Source organism: Musa acuminata, chromosome BXJ1-8, assembly GCF_036884655.1.
Source record: "Musa acuminata AAA Group cultivar baxijiao chromosome BXJ1-8, Cavendish_Baxijiao_AAA, whole genome shotgun sequence".
In the NCBI taxonomy this organism is placed as follows: Eukaryota; Viridiplantae; Streptophyta; class Magnoliopsida; order Zingiberales; family Musaceae; genus Musa; species Musa acuminata.
In genome coordinates, this window is record NC_088334.1 from 7,180,053 (window position 1) to 7,203,425 (window position 23,373).

A 23,373-nucleotide genomic window follows, 5' to 3' on the forward strand; every position below is an offset into this window, starting at 1 on the left:
TACAATCATAATTGGCCTCAATACTGAACCAATTCAACTTTTGTAAACTACATAAACTACACAAACTACATAATCTGCAGCCATAACTCTTCCCTTCCTACATTTTGTAATCTGGTGAAGCCAAGACCATGTAACACTATGATATATAAAACCCTGTAAACGAACCATTACTAGTAGTGAATTTGAGCTGCATTGACTTCAAATTGAAAATAAAAAATGAAAACAAAAACCCTTATAATGGAAAAAAGTCAAATATGCTTCCCCGTATATGTACTCCGCATATTCTCCAAATGATCAGTCAGATAGATCCCAAGTCATTAAACATGAAACATTTATCACTTCCACAGAATTCTTAAAGCGGCAGTTTTACAATTCTGCACGTCACAGACAAGAAAGTTGGGAGAGAACAATACTTGATACAACAGATAATGATAAGCTTTCCGTACTTGGTAGGATATGCTGATAATTACAGACCATTGCAGGAATACTATAAAAATTGAAGACCTGTAAATATATTGTCGGTTCATTCCAATTCCTGCCCTATTGTCTTCGGAATAGGTTCATGCCAATTCCTCACATATTTTCTTCGGAAGCAAGAAATAATCAGTATTATCCATAGTGGCCTAGCTTAGCAGCGTGATGATTTATCTGCCAAAGCTTTCAACTATTTCCAACAAGCATCCTCAACCACATCATGGATGGAACATCAAGCAGCTACACAATTTTCCCAAGCACCATATCTTGAGCTAAAGGTGCCTCCTCCAGTCTGTCGTGCATATTCCGTTATTACCTTACGGGCACTGACATCCCATGTTCTTGCCATCTCTCCCAGCGACATGGGCTGTGATAGGCCACGGAGAGAAATGATGAATGTCGACCTAGCTTTGACAGACAGATCATCAGATTCCCTACCATAACATCAGAATAACAAAATTGGGTCAGCTTCCTGTTGACCTCCCACTACTGGCTGACAGATAATGTTTAGTATTATGTCTAACCTTTGCTCATCTGGAAACTTGTCCAAGAGAACAGGAGAACATTTTGGATAATTAGCAGGAACAAGCAACCTCAGAGGTAGAATTGGACTCTGGATGACCAAAAAACGTGAGAAAAACATGAACATCAAATGCAGATCTTAAGGTACTTCATGTACATAAACTATTGTACTAGTTGAAGCTCACCATGTGTTCCGAAGCAAACTGAGACTTCAGGCTCGGGCATAAAGCCACAGTAGTGAAGACACATTTCACTATTGTTCCTTCACCTTGTGGAGCAGCAGAATTTGAATCGGTATCTTCCTCACTTATGTTAACCACTGTACCAATTAGCCGCTGGTTTATCTCCCTGATCTCCTCGAGTAATGCATGATTTACCTGCAGTTAAACAGTATTGAGATCTAATGAAAAAAAAGGAAAGAAATATCACAACATATCACTAGAGGAATGAAAAAGTGCTTACAAAGAGAAGGAAAGAATTATTATAACTAATTATAACAAAGGAAAACACGTAAGGTACAACACATTTCTTTGTTAAAAGATCAGAAATAGATTTCTCTTAATTCTGTATACCAACCATAAACACTTGATCTGTTTCCTTATTACACAAGTATACAATTCCGCATAAGAACAAATTCTTTTCCTCTTTCAAAATTTGTAGTAATCAACAGGTTCTTTTAAAATTTTTATTTCACAGATGATAAATGAATAGATCATATATGTTTGGCCATCCGTACTGTGTGCATGCAGATGCACAAAAAAGGTAGATGGGAGAAAAATAGATGGTTCAACAGATAAATTTCTCCGGTACACTGAGGAGGAGATACAATGAGGTTTCGGTTCATTACCAATAAATGGGCATTAATACTAGTATTATGCAACTAGAATAATACAAAGAAACTGTGAAACATATACACACGTATGCATCCAATGGTAGCACAGCTATAATTAGAGTAGGCATAGGTGCTTTTATAAATTATGATATACAGCTACATAGCAACTCAATTTTCTATGTAAATATCTCTTAAACTAATCTTAACCACCAGGTTTCAAAATTATATGCACATGTGCAAAGGCAATTCTTTTTCTTCAACAGCCAGATGAAAATATTCAGTATTACTACTTTAGGGTTCAAAAGTTTAAAATTGCAACTTCAGAAGAACAATACATGAACAAATTAAGCTTTGAATGGTTATACAGAAGTTTGAAAGAGAACTGGCTAGATATGGGATTATATAGCATATCCAAATTTGAAACTACAAAGAAGCTAAGAAATCCACACAAAAGGAAAGTAACCAAATAAATGCAAAATAAGCATAAAAGTTCCACATTGCCTGAAAAAAATCAACTGCACAGTAACACACCTCAACCTTCTGCCGCTTGACACGTGATGTTGCAGTCGACTCTAACTCGGATGTATCAAGACCATATGAGTGTTTAAAGCTATCATTTACACTTCCAGCAGATGACACATTATTCAAGGGCATGGCACTTGTGTCACGCTTCATTTTTTTGGTAGTAGCACTTCCATCCTGTGACATGAAACTTCTAGCCTGCAAACGACACTTTGTCATGGCAACTAAATCTTCACCTACTGCAGCCCTAGAACCATTTCCTGGTGCTGGTGCTGAACCTGCTATCCTGTCTATTATGCTAACAACGGACCCAATATCACTAACAGCAGAACTCAGGGCCTTGGGTGTTGATGATCGTATCTGAAAGAACTTCATTCATGTTAGGTATTGATCATGATACTACAATAATAATAGATAATATGCATATATTTTGTGTCAACTATGTAATAAATAGATTTATCTTTTGTGTTCTAAAATTTACCATAATAGTGTCGACTCTCTCGAGAGACTCTTTATCAAAGGCTATTCTAAGCTATTAAAAATCATGCACAATTTTTTCATTATTTGATAAATAAATAACTTCTATGATGATTGATCTTCTGGACATAAAACTAAATTGGTTAAAAAAAAAAACTTATTTCACTTATTATCTACCTTCAACCACCCTTTCCCAAAGTTTGATAGTATAATTTATTATCTTAATTCCTTTGTAGTTAGAGTAGCTTTAAATATCTCCCTTATTCTTACAAATTGGTACTACGAAATTGGTAAATACCAATGTACTCCTAGACCTTTTAAATTCTTCCCCAAAAAAGGTTTTTGATATTCAAAATTGTTAAATAAATCATCAGCAATCTTTTTTATATTCAAAATTGTTAAATAAATATAATCAACCAATGTACTCTTAGATCTTTTAAATTCTTCCAAACCCTAAATAAGGATACCATTAGATCCCACACTCTTACTTATTCTCAATTCTTTTTAGAGTTTCTTATACCATATTTTATTTAATTTTATGAACAAATCTATGATACTTAAACTTATCGCTATTGTCCATCTCTATACTTAAATCATCTATAAAATGTTTATTAAATGATCTAGAAAAATAAGGTCTTACAGTGATGTAAATGGTACAGGTAAGAGAATACTGATTGTTTCAGGAGGAAATGGTTTTACACTTATTTTTGCCGCTTGCTACAAAATGAATACATGTTTTCTTTTTAGGCCAGGCCTCCTGGAACTCTTAAACTACATCTTGTAACTCATGATTTACTTAGAAAGATATGTATGATTGGGCAGATACATAATCTTTGTAGTTTGTTGTCATTACATTCAGCAGATACATTTACTTACTATCATGGGCTGCATGGCTACATGTGAATTCCTGTTGCACATCTCACTTTGCGCAGGAGATAAAAGGATACATTTGATAACTTTATCTACCATGCTACTAAATAATTCTGCCCAAGATTCATAAAATGAAAAAAAAATTACTAACCACTTTTATTAAGCGTTCAAATGGCCTTTCTGTTGTAATTGCTTTAGCAGCACCTGAATTTGTATGGTTGGTCTGATTTCCATCAGGACTGGTAAATTCTGCCAGCAAAGGTGAAGCTGATATTCCAGGCGTAGTAACAGCAAGTGATTGAGCTTGAGGAGCTACAGCTGTTGGTTGATGTCCAACACGTCCTGCATTTGGCACTGATGTAATGCCAGAAATTTGTTTCTCATCTCCTGGAATAGGTGAGGGGGCTATAGGTGTGGAAGGAGATGGATCGAATGGTGAGTTAGCCGACTGCAAAGGTGTTCCAGTTTTTATTTGAGATGATAGCAGACTGTGCTGATCGAGTTGAGGAGAAGAATGGTGAGAAATCTGGGGAGATGAAGCTTGAAAGTTTTGAGGTGATGAAATTGGAAAAGCAGCACCAGATTTCAATTGCTGATAATAGCTGTGGCGTTGATTAGGCAAGAAATGCTGTTGATAAAGTCCTGGTTTAACGCCAGGCCCTTGTCTAAACTTCAACTCATTGATTTCATTTGATTGATTGAGCTGTGACAATTGGTGTACTGGCAGCTGTGATGTTTGGTGTTGTTTTTGCTGCTGTTGTTGCAACTGTTGCTGCAGAGGCTGTTGCACCTGAAGTAGTTGCTGCTTTTGTTGTTGCTGAATTATTTGTTGCTGCATATTACGCTGTTGAAATTGCTGCTTTAGTTGTTGATTTTGCATATGCTGCTGCTGCTGCTGCTCCTGCTTAAAATGCTGCTGCTGTATTGCATTAGAACTTGGTTGCTTGGAATTAATATTGTTTTGCAGTGAATTCATTGAGCCGTTTGACATAACATTGGCATTGGTCTGCGGAGGAACATTAATAGAACCTTGCCCGGATACCAGACCACCCTGTTGCATGGATGCAATTCCTCCCTGCTGCAATGAACTAAAAGAACTCCCTTGGGCAGAATCAATTGCAGAACCAGTCTGTAATGCATTTGTCATGTTCTGTTGAGGTGTTGGAACACCAAAATGTGTTGATAAAGGTACAGAACCATGTTGCATACTTGGCATAGCAGCTGGCTGCACTGAAGTTGTTGAACCTTGAAGATTCATTTGCTGGTTTGCATAATTGTCATGTTGCTGCACTTGAGGAACTTGAGATGATTGTTGTTGAGACATGGATTGAGGATGTCCACCAGGATGCTGAAATTGTTGCTGTCCAGGAGGCTGTGAAGGGACAACCTTTTTCTTATTTGTAGCTAGAAAAGTCGTTATTTGCTTCTCATACAATGGGAGTTTGTCTTTCAAACCAAGTTGAATATTGCTCCTGGGTAATTGCAAAATATGTAATGTACGCTCTAACATAATCTTATAACTTTTCATTTTATCAAATTGTTCAGATGTCTTCACAGACGGCATAAGCACATCATGCTGCAACTAGCAAGATACAAGAGAAAACATAAAAGGAAATGTCACCAAATAAGTTTCATTTTATTTTCAGAAATCCTGTGAATCTTAAAAGAAAGTGAACCACAAATAAGAAACTCAAAAACCTGCTGCAACTTTAGAACAATCTTTTGGTAAAGCTCAGTCAAATCTGCAAAGTAGAGCTCCTTCATGGATTTTATCTGCCCATAAAAAAGTAAATGAAGTTTCATCATAGAGCTCAATTAATATGTCGCTTTACCATAGTTTTATGGCTTCATCACAAAGCTCAGTAACATAAATTTGACATCCACATATAGATATCTATATAAAGATGTAAAACATTCATGTACTCAAGGCCTAACATCATCAGAACATAAAATAATAATCAAATGATAGGCAAATAACAGGACTTAGAAATGCCAATTCACAGAAAGAACATTAAATCTGCACAGAGCAGTGCATGTATTTCCATCCTTGGTACATTGGAGATGGTGAAATCTGCTATAACAATTTCAAAGAGGCAAGATGTTAGGAACCTTTCTAGTGGAGAAAAGATTGTGTGAATTCTACTGGATAATGTCTTTGGCTCTACGAGTTTTTCTTTTACTCAGGCTCTAAGAGTTTTCCTATAACATGTCATTGCTCAGCACAAATGAACCTAATTAAATGACACTCTAAGCTCATGTCACTTGGCAATAAAAATAGAATAGTGGTATCTATCTTAGTGTGCCTACATAAATGTTTACCCATCACTGAGTTTATTATAGGGCAATATCCTACAATATATAAAAATACCAGTATTTACATTGTATCGAAGATTGATATTCAACATGTTCAGCATCAGACCAACTATGAATTGATTTATCTCTTAATACATCTCCAACTTCATACAGGCCAATTAATTTAATTAATTCTTCCATAATTGAGAAATCAAGGTAAAACAGGAATGAAAAACAAGAAAAGAACTCAAGTTTTATGTTATACACCTTCTGATAAATCTCCTCCTGCCAATCAATGATGCCAACATGTCCTGTTTGAGCTGAAGAATCCAGTGCCTCTGTAAAAAAAAAAGTAAACATAAAAATAAAATAAACCTAAGTAGGTAAAAACCAGTAATGCACTCCCAATTGGCAGCAAAAGTTATTCAAAGCTCAAAGATTACCAGTACAGACTATTTAAAAGCAAATTGAAGAACAACAGCTCGAGTTAAATTGTGAGATTTAGACTAGCATGATATGATGTTGAAGAAACAGAACCTAAAGCAAACATTGATCAGCAGGGAACAAGATGTAAATCGCTGACATCATCATTCGTTCAAGAAAATCCTGTCCACTGCCATAAAAAGTGATAATTTTCCCATAACAAATATATTAAATCATTAAGAAGCACAGTCACAAAAAGCCCTGGAGATATCAAAGCTCAAAATATCACCCAACTTTTGGAACAGAGGTGGTCCAGTTATGATCCCTACTTCTGATATGAGCAGCATCAGTGTAAGTACATAGATCACATAAACTTTGGTAAGGTTACACAAATAACCATGATGATCCAAAGTGATGTTTCTAAAGTATGAGGTTGGGCACAATAGCCAATCTCAACAAATAGATGAGATTGTAAGCTTCCAAGTATGAGATTAGAAACTTGATTATTATTTTTCAGAAGTAGCAAAATTTATATTTTTATCCTCCTTTTAACTCTGGTTTGGCCTTTTGGTTATTCTGGCCAAGTCAGATTCATATCTCATACAATCAGTTGTGTCATGCCATGTTAACATGGGCACAATACATAAAGTAGGAAGTAGCTAGAAAGTAATATATTTTTATACATTAAAGTAGCACATATGAATAAATAAGTTTCTGTACAAATATACAAGAATAAGGGAGATGTACAATGCTACTCATATTGTTGAAGAATTTACCAAATTTGTCACACAACTTTGAGAGAGAATAAATAATTAAACAAAAAACTAAGATATCACACAAGTATTCTTGAAAATCATTTATTTCAAAGCCTGAAAGATTAATCATGTCAGAAAGACAATTAGTGGGAAAATATATATACAAAGAAGAAGGAAGTCTCGACATGATTTGCATTGATCTTAAGAAAACCTACAATAGAGATCATAAAGATTTATTGTGTTGGATCATAGAAAAATGGCAATTAGTTGTTATATTGAAGTAATAAAAGTGATGTATATAGAGTTATTATAAATGTTAGGACTATAAGATTACCCTAGAAATGTGCATCAGAGGTTTGCTTTGAGTCCTTTAACTCTTCACTTAAAAACGACAAATGGGTTCTGCAGATTTGTCAAATTGCTCTCAGAAAATAGGGGGCAATGCAGTTATATTGATGTGATAAAAGCTGTGTAATACAGTTGTCATTAGTTCTAAGAAAAAAAGAGTTGTCACCAGTGTTTGAATTATAGGAGTTCCTAGAGATTTCCCTATAACACTAAATCTAAGTCAAGGATATGCCTTTAGTCCTTAAATTCTCACTTTAGTAAATGGATGGATTTATTGGTAACATACATTATAAACTTTCATGGTGCATGTTGTTTGCTGATGAAATTTAATTCGATTAATATTAAACTTGAGCTTCAGTGACAAACACTAAAAACTAAGCATTCTAAACTAAGTAGGTCAAACAAAATACACCAACTGTAATTTCAGCTATATCAAGACAACAGTAAGACGTATAGTTAAGATTTAAGAAAGCTAAGAAAATTCTAGAAGTAAAAGTTTTAGGTGCCTTAAATCTATTATTCTACAGGAAAAAGAGACTAATGAAGACATAATTCAGAGTTAAAGAAGGAACAGTTAAATTGTAGAGGATCATCATGAGTTATGCTTGATCATTGTGTTCCCCTTAGGTTGATTGTTATATAACATACAACCACTGTTCTCAATAATTCTATCAGTTATGCAGTGAGAAAAAACATATGCAAAAGATCAATGATGCTGAAATGGGATTGTTGAGATGGATTGATGAAGTTATTAAAAAACATAAAGAAAAAAATGTTTACACACATGAATAATAATTATAGCCTCAATAGAAAAAAAAAATGATGGAGAAGCTACTAAGGTGGCATGGAGATGTCTAAGAAAATTTTAGATGTTAAAATTAGATAGCGGAGTTAATTAAGATAAATGCTAAGAGGAGAAATAGAGGAACATAAGAAAAAATTACTAGAAACAACGAAAAGATAAATTTGCACTGGGTTTGACAAGTGATGTTGCCCTAAACAAAGCTTCATATGTAGCCAACCTCAAAAGGTTGACGATGAAAATCAGGCTAAATTTCAAAGATGTGGAAAGAAAAAGGGTCGAACCGAATCACTTTGAATTGATGGTAAACTCAGGTTCGGGTTCAATTGACATTTTAGGGTTGCAACGTGACAACATCTTGCACAATTACTATCTCATTTACTAGATTGATAATAAAGTAGAAAAAGAAAATAAATAAGAGAATATTACAAGAATCATCTTTCGAAAAAGGATGATCATCATGCACAAAGAAGGAAAATTATTCTACAAAATCATCATCTTGCAAGAAAAGAAGAATATCATACATAAAGGAAGATTATTTTACAAAACTATTCTGAAAACTTTTCTCAAAATATAACTAGATACTTTTATTTTTTATAAAAGTATTATAAAAAATAAAACTATAATAATTGTGGCCTATATAAAGAGGCTAAGCAACTTTTATATACAAAACTATTAAATCATCTTGAAGCAACTTTTATTTTCATCCTTTTTAGTTAACTTCTTTTTTTATTATAATTGTGGCCTATATAAAGAGGCTAAGCATTATAATAGCATCATCAAACCTTGAATGAATAATAGTTTTGTTTCCCACAAACTATGTGAGTGGAGTGAGGTCACAACTTTACCCTGATGCGAGTCAAAGAACTTGGAGCAAGTCCACGATTATCTCCTACTTTTCTCTCCCCTCAGCTAACTTACAACGAAGACCCATAAATCAATCTCTCATCATCAGAAGTCAACCATAAGGATGCCAAAGTGCTCCTTGATGATCTTGGTATGCGCTGAACTTCAGCTTTTGTTCTTTATTACTTAAATTAATATGTCTACAAATCAAGTTTCTCTCACCTCCACTCTCTCCCCGTTTTAGCGTTTTTTATTTACCTACCCCACCATTTCTCTTCATATTAAGCATCCCTTTTAGGGTTGTCCTACATCAGTCAAGACATTATAACTTTTTTTTGTTGTAGCATGCATAGCCCAATGATCCTTTTAATGATGGCAGGTATATCCAAGAGGATTTAAAGTCTAGAATATTCCAAAGGGTACAATAAATTATAGTTGTTCAGTAAAAGGATCATTTTAAACAAAATATGAAAAATTATGGCCTATTGCCACACAAAAAAAATCATTGCCTTTCAGCTATATCTAACATAATAAGCCAGATTTTCAAGTCAAATTTCTAGAAAGGATGTGACACCCTGAGATTTTGAGAAGGCACCAGTATTAAATTCTTGATTGTTCCACCAATCATAAAACCAAGCATATACTCTTTAGTCTTTATACCATCAAATGTTCACTATGTGCAACAAAAAGCAAATAAGTTATAAGAAAACATCCACCAGTTAAGGGGGACAACTGAATTCATTAAATGTTATGACTTACTACTAGATGAGACCTCCTGAAGTCCTATTTGTGATTGAACAAATTGCTTCTGCTGCTCAATTGCATTCTGGGAAAGCAAACCTGAAGCTTGAATTCTTTGTTGCATCTCTCGTTGCATGGAACTTGGATGTTGTTGCACCAGTTGCTGTTGCAATGATGCAGGCTGAGATTGGAACTGAGAAAGCAATTGCTGCTGTGATGATTGATGTTGGGGCTGTTGACCTTGTGGTTGCAGCATTGCCAGTGGTGCCTGCTGGTTTTGCTGCTGCTGTTGTATTGTGGTCTTTGGTTGTTGATGTATATGCATAGGGCGCTGATGTGGCTGCATATTTGAGACATTAGATAAAGACCCAAGTATTTGCTGCTGCTGCTGTTGTTGCTGCTGTTGTTGAAGCCCTGACATGTTACTTTGGTTGCCTAACTGCTGTTGTTGATGTTGATTCAACAAATGGTGGGGCTGTTGCATGTTTAAAAGATTATTCTGTTGAATTGACACTCTCTGTGATTGTTGCATCTCTGTGGCACTCGTTTGTTGCCCAATTAATTGGGTCTGTTGGACATTTGAAATATTTGTTTGTTGACCTATTATTTGCTGCTGCTGATGCTGCTGCATGGGTAAATTTGATTGCTGAGGTGCTGAAGTTGGCTGTTGCTGCATTGAAGTTGATTGTTGAAGCATGGCAGACTGTGATTGCTGTTGTTGTCTGGCAATTGATTGTGGATGTTGCTGAAGCAAGGAGGGGGCAGATTGCTGAACAGTACTTAGCTGATTTTGTTGAAGGCCAGGTTGTACAGCTGACTGGATTGCTCCAGGCTGTGTCTGCTGCATGGCGGACTGGCCTGACTGAAAATTGGACCCGATCTGCATCAGAGGCTGCTGAGAAGATTGCAGTTGGGTTGTTTGCATCAGAGATTGCTGCTGCTGCTGCTGCTGAACATGCGGTTGCAAGAGTGAAGATTGTTGAAATTTCTGCTTCATATACTGTTGTTGAAACTGATGCTGTAATAGAAGTTGATTTTGTGTTTGATGCTGCTGTTGAGAAATAAGTTGTTGCTGTTGTTGCCTTCCTTGCATCGGCCTTTGTGTGTTTGAATAAAGATCTGGTGCTGCAGTTTGTCCCAGAGAGTTGTTGGCAGAATTTTGTGATATGCCAGGCATGTTCTGTAGGTTAGATATCTGGCTAACACCAGATATGTTGGACTGACTAAGGCCTGTGATGGATGATAATGCAGAGGAAAGATTGGCAGGATTTTGTGCCATAGCCAAAGTGTTGTTCTGAATATTCTGGGACAAAATTTGTTGCCTTGCTGAAGGTTGATTCACCATAGAGACAGATAATGGTTGCCCTTGGTTGGCTTGTGATTGTACACCAAGCAATGCTATCAAGGAAGCATATTTGGTAAGTCCCAAGAAGTTTGAACCCTCAAAAAATGAATTTCATGTCTACAAGTTCCAAGCCTCCAACCACAGCTTTTACTTTAACAAACCTTAGATTAATATGCTTTCTTCAACTTCTTATAGGGATGGCTCTGGGAATAAAATCTCAGTCACATTAACAAACATTTACTTGCTGCAACACAAATGGTGCCCAGCCATGACTTACTACATGACACCATGATGTCCTGATGCTAGTCATATGTGAGTCACATGCCCATGTGGCCATGACACTTGATGCAGGCCACATCTAGTGAATATTCCCCACAGTAACATGTGCTGGTTGGGCAATGAGGTTTGTGGTTTCTATTAGTTGTCCTCATTCCTCATAAATATTTATATAGAAGGTGTAGCTTCAACTAGGTTGCAAGTCCTTGTTGAACTATCTCATATGTGCTACTACATATGTTGAGCCAAGGAATAAGGATTGCCTCTTTGTGGCATGGGAGTCTCCTATGTCTTTCTAGCATTGCTAGATTACATGTCATGTCAGTCCACACCTTTCTATCAGCTAGCACAGCCAAAAAGATAGCTTAGCAATAGTTCAACACCTTCAGCATAGTTCAGCATGGTGTGTGCCTACACCTTTCTTATGTGGTAAATCTTTGAAGACAAAATGTAAAAATCATTCCGATACATTTACCTTTTCTGGAAAATAAGCAGAAACAATCCCATGTTTAATGAAGGATTTTCATATCTCTAATGGTTTATCAACACTGAAATGTTCAAGTACCTAACCCATATATGAATACCACTCATCTTATCATTATCAGGTGACTTAAACCAGTAAACAAAATGCTAAATGAGCATCAGCACTGTTGGGAAACCTTGGGGAGTATCACATGTGCAGTGGAAAGTGAAAATAAAAACTGATTTCCCAAAACAATCTTATTGAATCGTCGTGCGATGATCGGAAGCGAAAAACTCGAAAGCGATAAAACCGCCTAAGGGGTGTGAGACGTTCTCACCTAGGAGAAATCGTATATCCCCTAATCTATAGATCTCGGTTTGTGGATGAAGGAGCTCTTGCAAACTCCTCTCTAGCGGTGATTCACGCAGCGGATGCGGCAATGACGCACCTTCTGGTGCAGCACGTTCTTTCCTCGTGTTCGCGCATCACCACGCCGCAGCAACCGAGGGGTCGATCTCTCTTGCTATCCTCTCGCACCACACCAGAGAGGGACAGTCGACTGGAGGAAGAAGTAGGGAGGAGATGAAAGAGGTGGTGACAATAGGGGTCTAGCCTATGATCCCTTTAAGCCCCAACTCCTATATATAGAGAACCCTCTTTACTTACCCTAATGGATCCTGCCTTAATAGGTACTGAATCTCCATCCAATTATCCTGGCTTAATGGATATTGGATCCCTGTCCAATAATCACTCTAAACCCTATTGGGTCTCACCCAATGGATCCAATAAAATAGAGGCTTATTGGATATCTCATATTTAATCCTCTACTCATCGTGTTGTCCACCATATGTGTATAACCCTCTAGGCCCAATATTGAACTGGCCGTGAGTTGCACTTGTCAAAACTCATTTTGACTCAGTGAATTATTATCTCCATAATAATTCACTCAACTCATCGACCATGGATGTACTAAGCCACTATGCCATAGTCCCTAGACGATACTGAGAGATCTAATCCATTGGACCTATCTGCCCTCAGTTACCGTGTATCTATAGTCCCTCGTTTATCTAATATCCCTGAGATCGTATACAGGGCATGGTACTGTCATGCCCATACGAAATCCATAAGAGTCTTACTCTAATCAGATTCTCCTAGAGAACTCCTCTCTCGATCCGAATCTCGCGCTTATTGGATTCATCACGATCTGATCGACCGTGGTTAGGGATTTGCTTGAGTGAGAGCACACAGGATATTCCTCTCATGATACCGAGAGTGGATGATCCTCTATTACCACTCGTTTGCCTTCACAAGGTGAGCTATCATTCCCAATGACCGAATGTACTAGATCTGAAACTTTTAGACTTATAAGTCTAATATTAAAGAATGAAGTACTCAAACAAGACATCCTTGGTGTCTCAAGTCTAAGGACCAGATTCACAACTGGAACTACGGAATTACTATCTGACGATAAGATATCATTAACTGACCAGCATTCTATAAGCGGATCATTCAGTGAACTCATTCTCCAATGAGCACATGTACAGTGTCCCCACACAAGCAGCTATGAGACAAACTGCCTCCATCATATGAACAGGTATATAGCACATCAATCTGTCCAGTTATCTTGATGTCCCTCTCGAGTAACCTATGACCAAGAATATTTAGGGTCTGTGTTTAAAGGTGAATCATTATATCATGATCTCATAATGATCCAATTCTCATTGCACAGGTCGAAGGACATAACAATATATTTATCATCCAATATAAAATGAGAAAATATCATAAAAATAATAACAAAAAAGATTATGTAGCATGTCACATGTGTCATCACTTACGTGATTGACTTACAGAGCACCTGTAACTAGCAAACACTAGGTAGGTGGTATCTGTTATAGTTTCAAACTCACATACAGAAATTGAAACATAGTTTAATTGATCAATGTGCACCATGTCAATAGGATATAGTCATAGTCCCACACCTATACTATTGCAACAAACAATCTGTAGGTACCAAATATATGTGTAAATTCTTTCATCCAAAATAAAATGTTTCCTAGATAGACCTTTTAAAAATATATTTTAAAAATAGCTCTTTTTATAATAATTAAAAAATAAACATCATTTTTTATGATTTAGGGAATCCTAAAATTATTGTTGTGAATAGCATATTTTGTTTTGGGAACAATGATATTGTGACTAGTAGTTTTACCGAAATCACTTTACGATAGCAATTTCACGCGTTAGATTAGAAATTATTGTCAGAGTTATTATTTTTTTTGCACAAAAAATGCCATTATAATTAGAGCTATGACACATGTAAGACTGCTTTAACATCCTCTAGGAAATATTTTTTAAAAAGGTGTTATCAAGGGAAAAGCTTCCCAAAGTAATTCCAAATTCACAAGTTCAATGAACCTATATCTCCCATTTGAAGCTTAAATCCTTGAACCTTGTTTCGTAATACAAAATAACAAAAAGAGTTCACAGACTTTGTACATGATTATAGTTCATTATGCACATCAATATTTACTCATAAATAAAAATACACTGATTTTATCGAGAACATAAACATTAACAAATTTTGACCTAGCAAACTTATTTTCAAGGGTCATAGTTACATGAAGCCTCATCTAGTTTAAATGCTAAACCTCACAATTAAGTAATATTGAGATGCACATCCAAAACTTAACTACCACTAACAAGTTTTCAATTGAATGATTATAATTGTGTAGGGCCTGCAGAATATATAACATGAAAGAAGCATATCCCCCACAGACATTGTCAACTAATTATAATCATTTAAATGAACATTTTAATTATGGAATGGAAAAGTCATTTGGGTAAGCACGATAATGTCTTAGCTGATTAGCTAGCATTTCCAATCTAAAAGATGTAACAAAATAATTTTGCCTTGTAATTTATCTGAGAGGAATCGAATCATTCTTATTGCTATTGTTTATAACCGTAAGCCATCATCAAATTTAAGTGTACAAGTTGTTATTTGATCCAGCTAGAATTTAGTGCGTCTTCCCGATGTCATACTTCACAAATATCAGCAAATCACCTATTTACCACATTTCTAGAGTATCTACTACTCAAAAATAATAGTTTGTGGCAAGGTTTGTTGTACCACAACGTACCGTGTGTTGGTATGGGCGGTATATACTGGTCCGACAAGGGACCGATATGAGTGAGACGTTAGTATGGCCTCATGTACCGTATGTTGGTATGCTCAATATGGCTTGGTACAGCTATATCTTATTGATAGTTTATTGGTACACCAGTATGGATCGGTAAAACGAACCTTGGTTTGTAGTCAGAGGCCAAGATAATAAAAAAAATATGGTTTTATTTTCTAGTATACTGCATCTTCAAATTCAATATACACAAAACATTAAATTTTAGCATATGACTCTTTCAACTCTCCTGTATGTTCTTTTGGCCTCAGAATCAATATAAATTGATTTATTTGCCAACACTTAAAGTCCCCTCACTACATAGTAAATAAACCAGTTTAGGGTGACAGCATGTGCCAAATGACTTCGACCAATTTCTTTTCTGCACAGACTTTTAAAATCCAGTGAAACATTTGGTGGATCACTGGATTGTTCTTTATCTAAAAGGCTTCAAATGTTTAAAGCTAACAAATAAATAATAATAAGGTCCACCTCTCCAGAAAAGGCCGTCATTCGAGAGGAGGCAGCTTCTCAGCCAGTCCAACTTGCCTAGCAAGTTATATTAATATACAACCAGCTTCAGATGATTGTATACCTCCTCAGTTATATTAATGTATAAGCAAGGACAAAAAGTAAATACTCGACCACAACAGCAATTTAGAACAATGTAAAAGAAGTTCAATTTAAACAACTCAAGTTCCAGGTTTTATAAAGTATAATCCAGTCAAAACCATGACAAAATTATCAAATAATAGCACAGCTCTTGTCAAAGTAAGAACACTGAAGAACTTACAAAGAGATGAAAATCAAGAAAGATGAAAGATCAAACACCTAGATGACAACAAGATAAAAGATGGGCACAGGATGGTGTATAAAATCTTCAATAACTTCAAAGTCTGGCAAATGTCATTTAAACACTCGAGAACCACAGAGAAGTACACAGGACAAAATAAAAAAGAATCTATAGATTCATTTTATATGAAAAAGAATGAATATAAGTAGTAATATTATAATATACACAATACACAAAAGGATAGAAGTAAACAAAATTGACTGTGATATTTTGAATAAAATATATCTTATCCATAATTCAGAATGTCTAATTTGTACAGAAAAGAAAGCTTTTCATGGTACCTACCTGGGTCTGCAGAATTTTGGTTGAGAACTGCGCTGTTGGATATTGAAGGGTTAATTGAAGCAGAATGCTGAGACTTATTCTCCATTGAAAGCATTTTTAGAGAAATTTTCCTCAAATAATCAGGCTGAGAAATTAGAAAGAAAAAAATATTTCATACAGAGCTTACTGTTCATACCAATAAGCAAGAATAAACAAATAGATTTTTTTCCATTGGATTCTGAAAGACATATATGGTACAGATCCAAATTAGTCATGCAAAATGCTCAAGAGTAATCTCATCCACAGCCTATTAACATGTACTGTTTATTTATCAAGCTTATAGCCAGTAAGCATCATGTTTTTCTCAAGGATGAAATTATAACAAACAACAAATTCTGGTACTTGAATGCAACAAAAGAGTTACTATGGGCAGCAAGAGAGCACTACAAAAGGCTATTTTTTGTGCTTCTTCATTTTTCAGCATGTAAGAAGACTATTCATAAAAATATTATCAATAGACGAAAAAGGCAAATACTATCAAAACATTGTCATCAAACCAAAATGTAAATACCACCAAAACAAGCAACGACCACAAGGTTACAAAAACCAGTCTGGTACTGTTTTTAGCAAAAGGTCAGACTAGCATAGTACTAATACACTGTACAATATGCTTAACTGTACAACCCGGTAGCATAAAAAATTTAAAAAATTTAAATGCCAACTAGTATTGCACCTTAGTTAGACCGATAAACACCAGTCTATATGTACTGGTCCAACCAGCATTTCAAACATTGGTTGAGAACGCACCTAACAAGGGCAAAGCAATGACCAAGATTAAAGACAGATACGTAAATTTACCTGATTAGAAGCTGCAGTATATATCTTCTCCTCAAACCGAATAGCAATTTTCTGAAGTTCATTTATGCCCTCGGGCACAGAGATAGGCAGGTGCCTCTTCAAAGTTTCCATTCTACATATAGAGAACATTGAACTCTTACAAAGTGAAAATTATGAACAGAATAAATTTTGAGAACCAGGAGAAAGAAAAATGAATGAGAACCACTAACTGATCAACAGAATTTTTTCCAAAATTGCACATGCTATAGTGTGAACAAATAGTGTATGAAACTCTAATAAAGCGAGTGGAAAAAAGAGTAAAAATATGAAACAAGACTTCTTAAGACTTTTTCTTTTAAATCAATGCCAGTACCAGTACATACCTTCCGCTTTGTACTAGTCCAGTACAAATCCATACAAAAACAAAGAAAACAAAAACACCAATTAGGGCCCACAAGTGTGAGCGCTCTTCTCGTAAGCCACATGGAACCAATGCTGTCATTGTTGTTCACTGTCACCAGTCCCTAGTACGCTCCCCCCTCTTCTCCTCCTCTTCCTCCATGACCACCCCTTCATCCTTCCTCCTCCTTCCTCCAGCGCATCCTCTTCTTCCTCCTCTACTGTTGCTTCCTCTTCCCCTTCTTCTTCGTCTTCGAAACACTGATCGATACCAATGCACCATGTGTTGGTATCACATGATAAGCCAGTATTCACCGGTACATACCGGTCCGACCAACAACCCATATGGGTCCGGTACACGATATGGCATTCCTTGGCCAACACTAACTAAAAATGGCATGTGATGGAAAACCAAGAGCAAAAGAATTATCGATTATATCAACCAAGAAAAGGTATATGATAGGGACTCCAGTGTAACTAGCATAGTAACTAATGACTAACAAAAAGCCATGAGTATACATTATATGTCAGTATAGCCATGACTATACATTATATATCAGTATCTGATCCACAAAATGCATGATGGATCACTTTTCAGTGCCAAACAAAAGTTTTAAACAATTATGTTCTTTTTTTTACAATAGACATACTCGATATATTTGAACTCACGAGTTCAGATTACCTTCCCAAGCATGTTCCAATGATGTTCCAACAATGTATATAATTTTTCTAATTTATTTTATTTTAGTAAAAGCAGAGTCAGCCTAAGTTCCAAGTTAGAAGTTAGTAACTACAGAAAAAAAAATTTCTGTAGTATCATGAAATATAGAGCTAAAGATATGGGAAAAGAATGATGAAGCCATTAGTAACGTTAAACATAGAGCTAAAGATACAAAAAATACAAAGATAAGTTTACAGGAAACAAATATGTACATTGTTTACACATTGAATTTATTTATCAAAAAGGAAAGCTTGAAGATGTCTCTTATATAGAAAGAGCGGGATAGTCAAATTGCAGACATCTCTGGTATAGGGCACCCATCAAGTGCAAATCTAATTAACAGATACAAACTTCAAAATTTAGCCTCAAGATAACTCATGTTCACCGTACTGTTGGACAATTAGGCATAGTTTGTGTTATTGTGGTATTACTAGATTCTCATACGATACATCTGATCCATATCCAAATCATCCTAGGCAAATTCGATTTTGATTGAATTCTTTGTTATATGGCTGCATTAAGTAACTCTTTACCGCCCACACCATTATGGTACTGGTGGTATTTACCAGTCCAACTGGTAGCCAAGCCTCATACCACTCTTTACCAACAGATTCAAGACCAGTTGAAGGGGTTATCACCATAACCCCCTTGTACAGGACTTACCACTAAACACAGATCCATTACCAGGCGAAAAACCCACCCAGATATGATTTGCCCCAACGAAACCCATTGGGGGGGTCTCGTTGGGCACTTTAAAATCACCCACCCACCCCAACCAGCCCACCCCCCAAAAGCCAAATCTCTCAAAACTTCATTGAAGATCACTAAGGGAGGTTGATTTGTAACATAGGAAGATTGAAATCTCAAGATCTGGTCTGATTTCTTTCCAAATTAAGATAAATCTGAACCTAATCAGTAAGATACTTTCATGCAATTAGGTTGGGGCTTATGTTTATTCTTCCTTTCTTAGCTTGGATCTCTTCCATTTAGAAAAGCAATTACAACGTAGTTCAACTTTCATACGATCCTAGCACATACAACCAAAGGTCCATGATACCGAAGCATGTTGTCCTCCCAACCCAAGAGAGATACGTGACACATCTAGATGAGGATTTCAAAGAGCTTAGTGACTGGATTAAATTATTCAAAAAACAAAGAGGCCTGACCTTTATGGTGTCACAATGATGTTAGGGCCAGCAAAAATGAGCATCATCAACTTCCTTGCTTATTTCAACAAGATAGTTTTTCTTAAGTCACTTGATGCATCTGACAAGATCTATTAAGCGAATGATAAAGCGGCAAATTTCAAGGGGGCCAATCATCAACGTAGGTTGATACGGAGACCGAATTCTTCCTATTTGCTATCACACACCATAAATGCTACCTAAAACAGTATGCTTCCAAAAAATGATATTTTCTTTTCTTAAAGATCTACGGATGGATAGTTAATTGGCTGGACAAAAAACCTGAGTGGTACCTGTTTCTCAAATTGGCTATTTCTCCATCTCCAAAGATGAATAGATCCTTCACGATGTAAAGTACTCGTTGATTTGGAACCATGCCTTATGTTATCTTTCAATTCTCTCCCAAAAATATTTACCCAATCCATCCCCCTTCCCCAATAAAAGCATGAGCCTCTATGGGAATCTGTATCGGCCACATAGACAGTGAAAGATGTATAGGAATCTTAACTGTATCGCATTTGAAAATCCAAAGATATCAGAGATCAAACTTTCTCCCCACTCAACAGACTCAACGGCCTCTGCTTACTACATGCAATAAGAAAGATCCCATTTTGAACTTTTCCGCACAGCTCCCTCTTAGTTCCAATCATACAATCCACCAACAGTTTACTAATATGATATCATGTAAAATTTCCTGGTCGGATACAAAACCAATTTTTTGAGCATTCCTCAGTCACAGCCTATGATACAAGAAATGAAATCGAGACCAGAACCCTGAGAGATCAACCCTTTGGACATGTCATAAGCACGCGTATTTGCATAGGTGGACGATGTGATCGATTAATGAATATCAAAATTTGAAACGAAGTTGAAGTGGATAGAGAGGTGACTAAAAGAAAATTTGACTCGTTTCTCAAGGAAACGACGAGTTCATTATCGAAAGAAAAAGACCGCCGTGCAAATTACACGAACAAAAACCCTAACAAGATAATAACAACAACAATAATATTTTTTTCTCAAGTGCTTTAGATTTTTCACATCCAAACCACAGAAGGACCTTAACCTCACCCAAAAGACTGCTATAAATTCAAAAATATCGACCAAAATCGAGCGATGATAGACGCCTTCACATCAGGAAAACCAACAAAACTTTGAGGAAGAGGAAATAGTCCACTTACATCTTATTTACAATCCTGTGCCGCGCCTCCGGCTGGAGTTGGGTCCTCCAGTCGCCGGATCCCCCATCCGAGGCGGCGGCGCTCTCCCCCTGAGCCGGCCTCCAACTATTCCCCTCCATCGGAAGGATCTAAAGCACGCACCCCTCAAATTGAGATCTCAGAGCCGGGGAAATCAAAGGAGATGGGAATCCGCGGGGAAATCGATCCGGCAACAACGAAAAAGTGGGTTGCCGAGGACGAGCGAGAAACGTGCGAAGAGCCGAGAGAGAGAGGGGGGGCGTTGAAAGAAAGCTTTGGGGGAAGGGAGGAATCGTGCGGTGGGGGATTCCCTTCAAACATCGAACACAGCAGCCGAGAAGAAAACTACTCCCTCCCACCAATACCAGTAGTCCGATGCTGACGAATGAGCAAATTATTTATGGGACACGCACTCCATGTTTCTTCACCCCATCGACAAGTTCCAACCGCCGCTAGAATAATGGCACACTTGTTTCATATATATACCCAGCGAATCTGCGCTCAGCACCTTTTTGAGACCGCCTGCTTCTTAATTTGCCCCTTCTAAAAGAAAACCTATGTAGTTTGATGACCTATGTAGTTTGATGATAGACATAGGTGATTTTTTAAAGAATAAACAATAAATATAAAATTCGTGTTAAGATCCTATGATAAATTATCAGAATTTTTACTAATTAAATTAGCTGATATTTTTACTTTCAGATATAAAAGAATTTATATTACTGTATTTTTAAGATCTCATTTATCGGGGTTGAAGTGTCATTTTCTTATGACGATGGATGAGTGTTACGAAGACATATAGATGATGTCTTTTAAAAAGATATAATAATTAATATAAATGAGGTGAGAAGATATAGAGAAAAAAATATATATATTTAAAAAAATTAACTTAAAAATATTTTACATAGAGTTAGATATTTAAATATTTATATATAAGAAATTTAAATATTATTACAAATAGGTGATTTCCCTAAAAGGATCTCCCTTTTAGCTTTATGAAAAGATATCCTAACTTTTTATTATTATTTAATAATTTTTCATCTAATATCCCGATATTTTTTCATCGTGAGGCTTCATCATTTTTGTGTGATTGAATATAACAAGAAGAAAAAAATAAGATAAGACGTAGAAGACTATGTTGAAAGAGCATGTCAAAACGATCATATGGAGGCGATCGATCTTAGGCGATCATGTAGAGGCAGTGGGCAACAATGAAGAGCATTTAGGGCATCAGAGGAAAAAAAAAGATATTAAATAAAAAAAAAATGGGGGACACCTTTCGAAAAAAAAAATAAAAAAGATCGATTTTTTCAGAAATCATACTATTACAATTATCATAAATATAAAAAATAATAAGTATTCAAAAAATAATAAATAAAAACATTTATTATATGCAACAATAAGTTAAATTTTCATTCCTTTATTGTCATTAATGTGATAATTTATGTATTTATAAAAAGTTATCGATGTTTGTTTCTTGATCTATGCTCTTTTTTTATACTGATTTTATCTTGGAAACAATTTAATACATCTTTAAACCGATTGGAGTTATTTTTTTGAATTTTTTTAAATTATAAATCTTACTTTATCCCAAAAAACACAAGAATTGTAAATGGTGCAGAAACTAAGAGCAAACCATTGTATAGTTGAGGAGAAGTCAAACAGTAGTGTGAAAAATCCTTTTTTTATAAATTATCTATGCTATTCAAAACGAATAAAAATGATAAAAGATGTAACATGTCGAACATCATACGTTGGATAAATTAAGATAAAAATTCAAAATTCAAAAGATAAAAAATTCAAATATAAGAAAATAAAAATAAACTAAAGATAAATTAAGATAAAAGGGAATAAACGAACATTAAAGTTTTAAATGGAAGCAAATAAAAAAGACTAAAAAAATAAAAAGTCAATCATGGCAAATAAAATAAAATAAGAAAAAGAATATAGTATTTTTTAATCTATGATAAGAAATAATTAAGTTTGGTAATCAGTATATATTATTTTTTACATATTAAAATCTTAACTAAAATAAATCTATATAACAATACAGGTCTTGATTTAAGCTCTTTTAAATGTTTTTAGTCGACGTTCAATAAACTAAAATTAATTTGATTGATGAAAGAATCCGATTGGACATATCCGATATAGTCTTTTATTGAAACGAAATAAGGGTTATTAAATACAAGAATTTCATTTTTAGCTACAGAGAGATTCTCTATCGATTGTATTCTCCATCTACTTAAGAACCCTCTCCAAGCACTATAAAACTGAAAGAACAAATCAAGTCGAATCGATTACACCGCACTACATTGATGATCAAAATTGAATACACCAAATCTTAATTCCAAACTCTTGAAACATCACAGTTTAAACATCACACCTGAACATCAGCAGTGTTTACCTACTTCAACTGCCAACAAAGATTGTCATGACTCACATATTCCAAAAGGAAAAGCTAAACTGATGATCAATGGACGGACAGTTCGAACCGTCCGATACACAATTCAAGAAAATAATAATGTATGTTCGATGACGGACGAGACGGATCCATTAGGTTGTTATTTTCAACCACACAGCACAATAAAATGATGATTGTTCAACAGTTATAAGGGAGGACCAGTCATTATTATGATATGATCCATATAAGAGAAACTAAGCTTAGTAACTTGGCATAAGTGCCCCCAAGTTTTGGGTGGTTTCCTACTGATTGCAGCTCGAGCACTAGAGAGCAGCACGGAAACAACACCATCTT

The 23,373-nt window shown here is 35.6% G+C and overlaps 1 protein-coding gene across 2 annotated transcripts; it reads right to left on the reverse strand.

Annotated features, from left to right (window-relative positions):
* Nucleotides 1–317: 317 nt before the first annotated feature.
* On the reverse strand, nucleotides 318–21,140 carry LOC135582705 (mediator of RNA polymerase II transcription subunit 15a-like). 2 transcript variants are annotated; one of them, XM_065078586.1, is made up of 11 exons: nucleotides 20,601–21,140; nucleotides 17,140–17,251; nucleotides 16,303–16,426; nucleotides 9,923–11,302; nucleotides 6,257–6,327; nucleotides 5,396–5,470; nucleotides 3,849–5,273; nucleotides 2,360–2,710; nucleotides 1,182–1,373; nucleotides 999–1,087; nucleotides 318–908 (listed from the first exon to the last, which is right to left on the reverse strand). In XM_065078586.1, the coding sequence occupies exons 1-11, from the start codon at nucleotides 20,717–20,719 to the stop codon at nucleotides 707–709; spliced, it is 4,140 nt and encodes a 1,379-aa protein (XP_064934658.1). In that variant the 5' UTR covers nucleotides 20,720–21,140; the 3' UTR covers nucleotides 318–706. The 2 variants fall into 2 exon arrangements, with proteins under 2 accessions (XP_064934658.1, XP_064934657.1); XM_065078585.1 differs by having other exon boundaries at nucleotides 3,849–5,279.
* Nucleotides 21,141–23,373: the final 2,233 nt, after the last annotated feature.

Bases quoted from the DNA above. Each gene is read 5' to 3' on its own strand.
- LOC135582705 (XM_065078585.1), bottom strand. From the start codon at position 20,719: ATGGAGGGGAATAGTTGGAGGCCGGCTCAGGGGGAGAGCGCCGCCGCC. The intron at 16,427-17,139 runs GTAAATTTACGT...CTAATTTCTCAG, and splicing joins ATACTGCAGCTTCTAATCAG to CCTGATTATTTGAGGAAAAT. The intron at 5,471-6,256 runs GTGTATAACATA...TTTTATGGGCAG, and splicing joins AGGAGGAGATTTATCAGAAG to ATAAAATCCATGAAGGAGCT.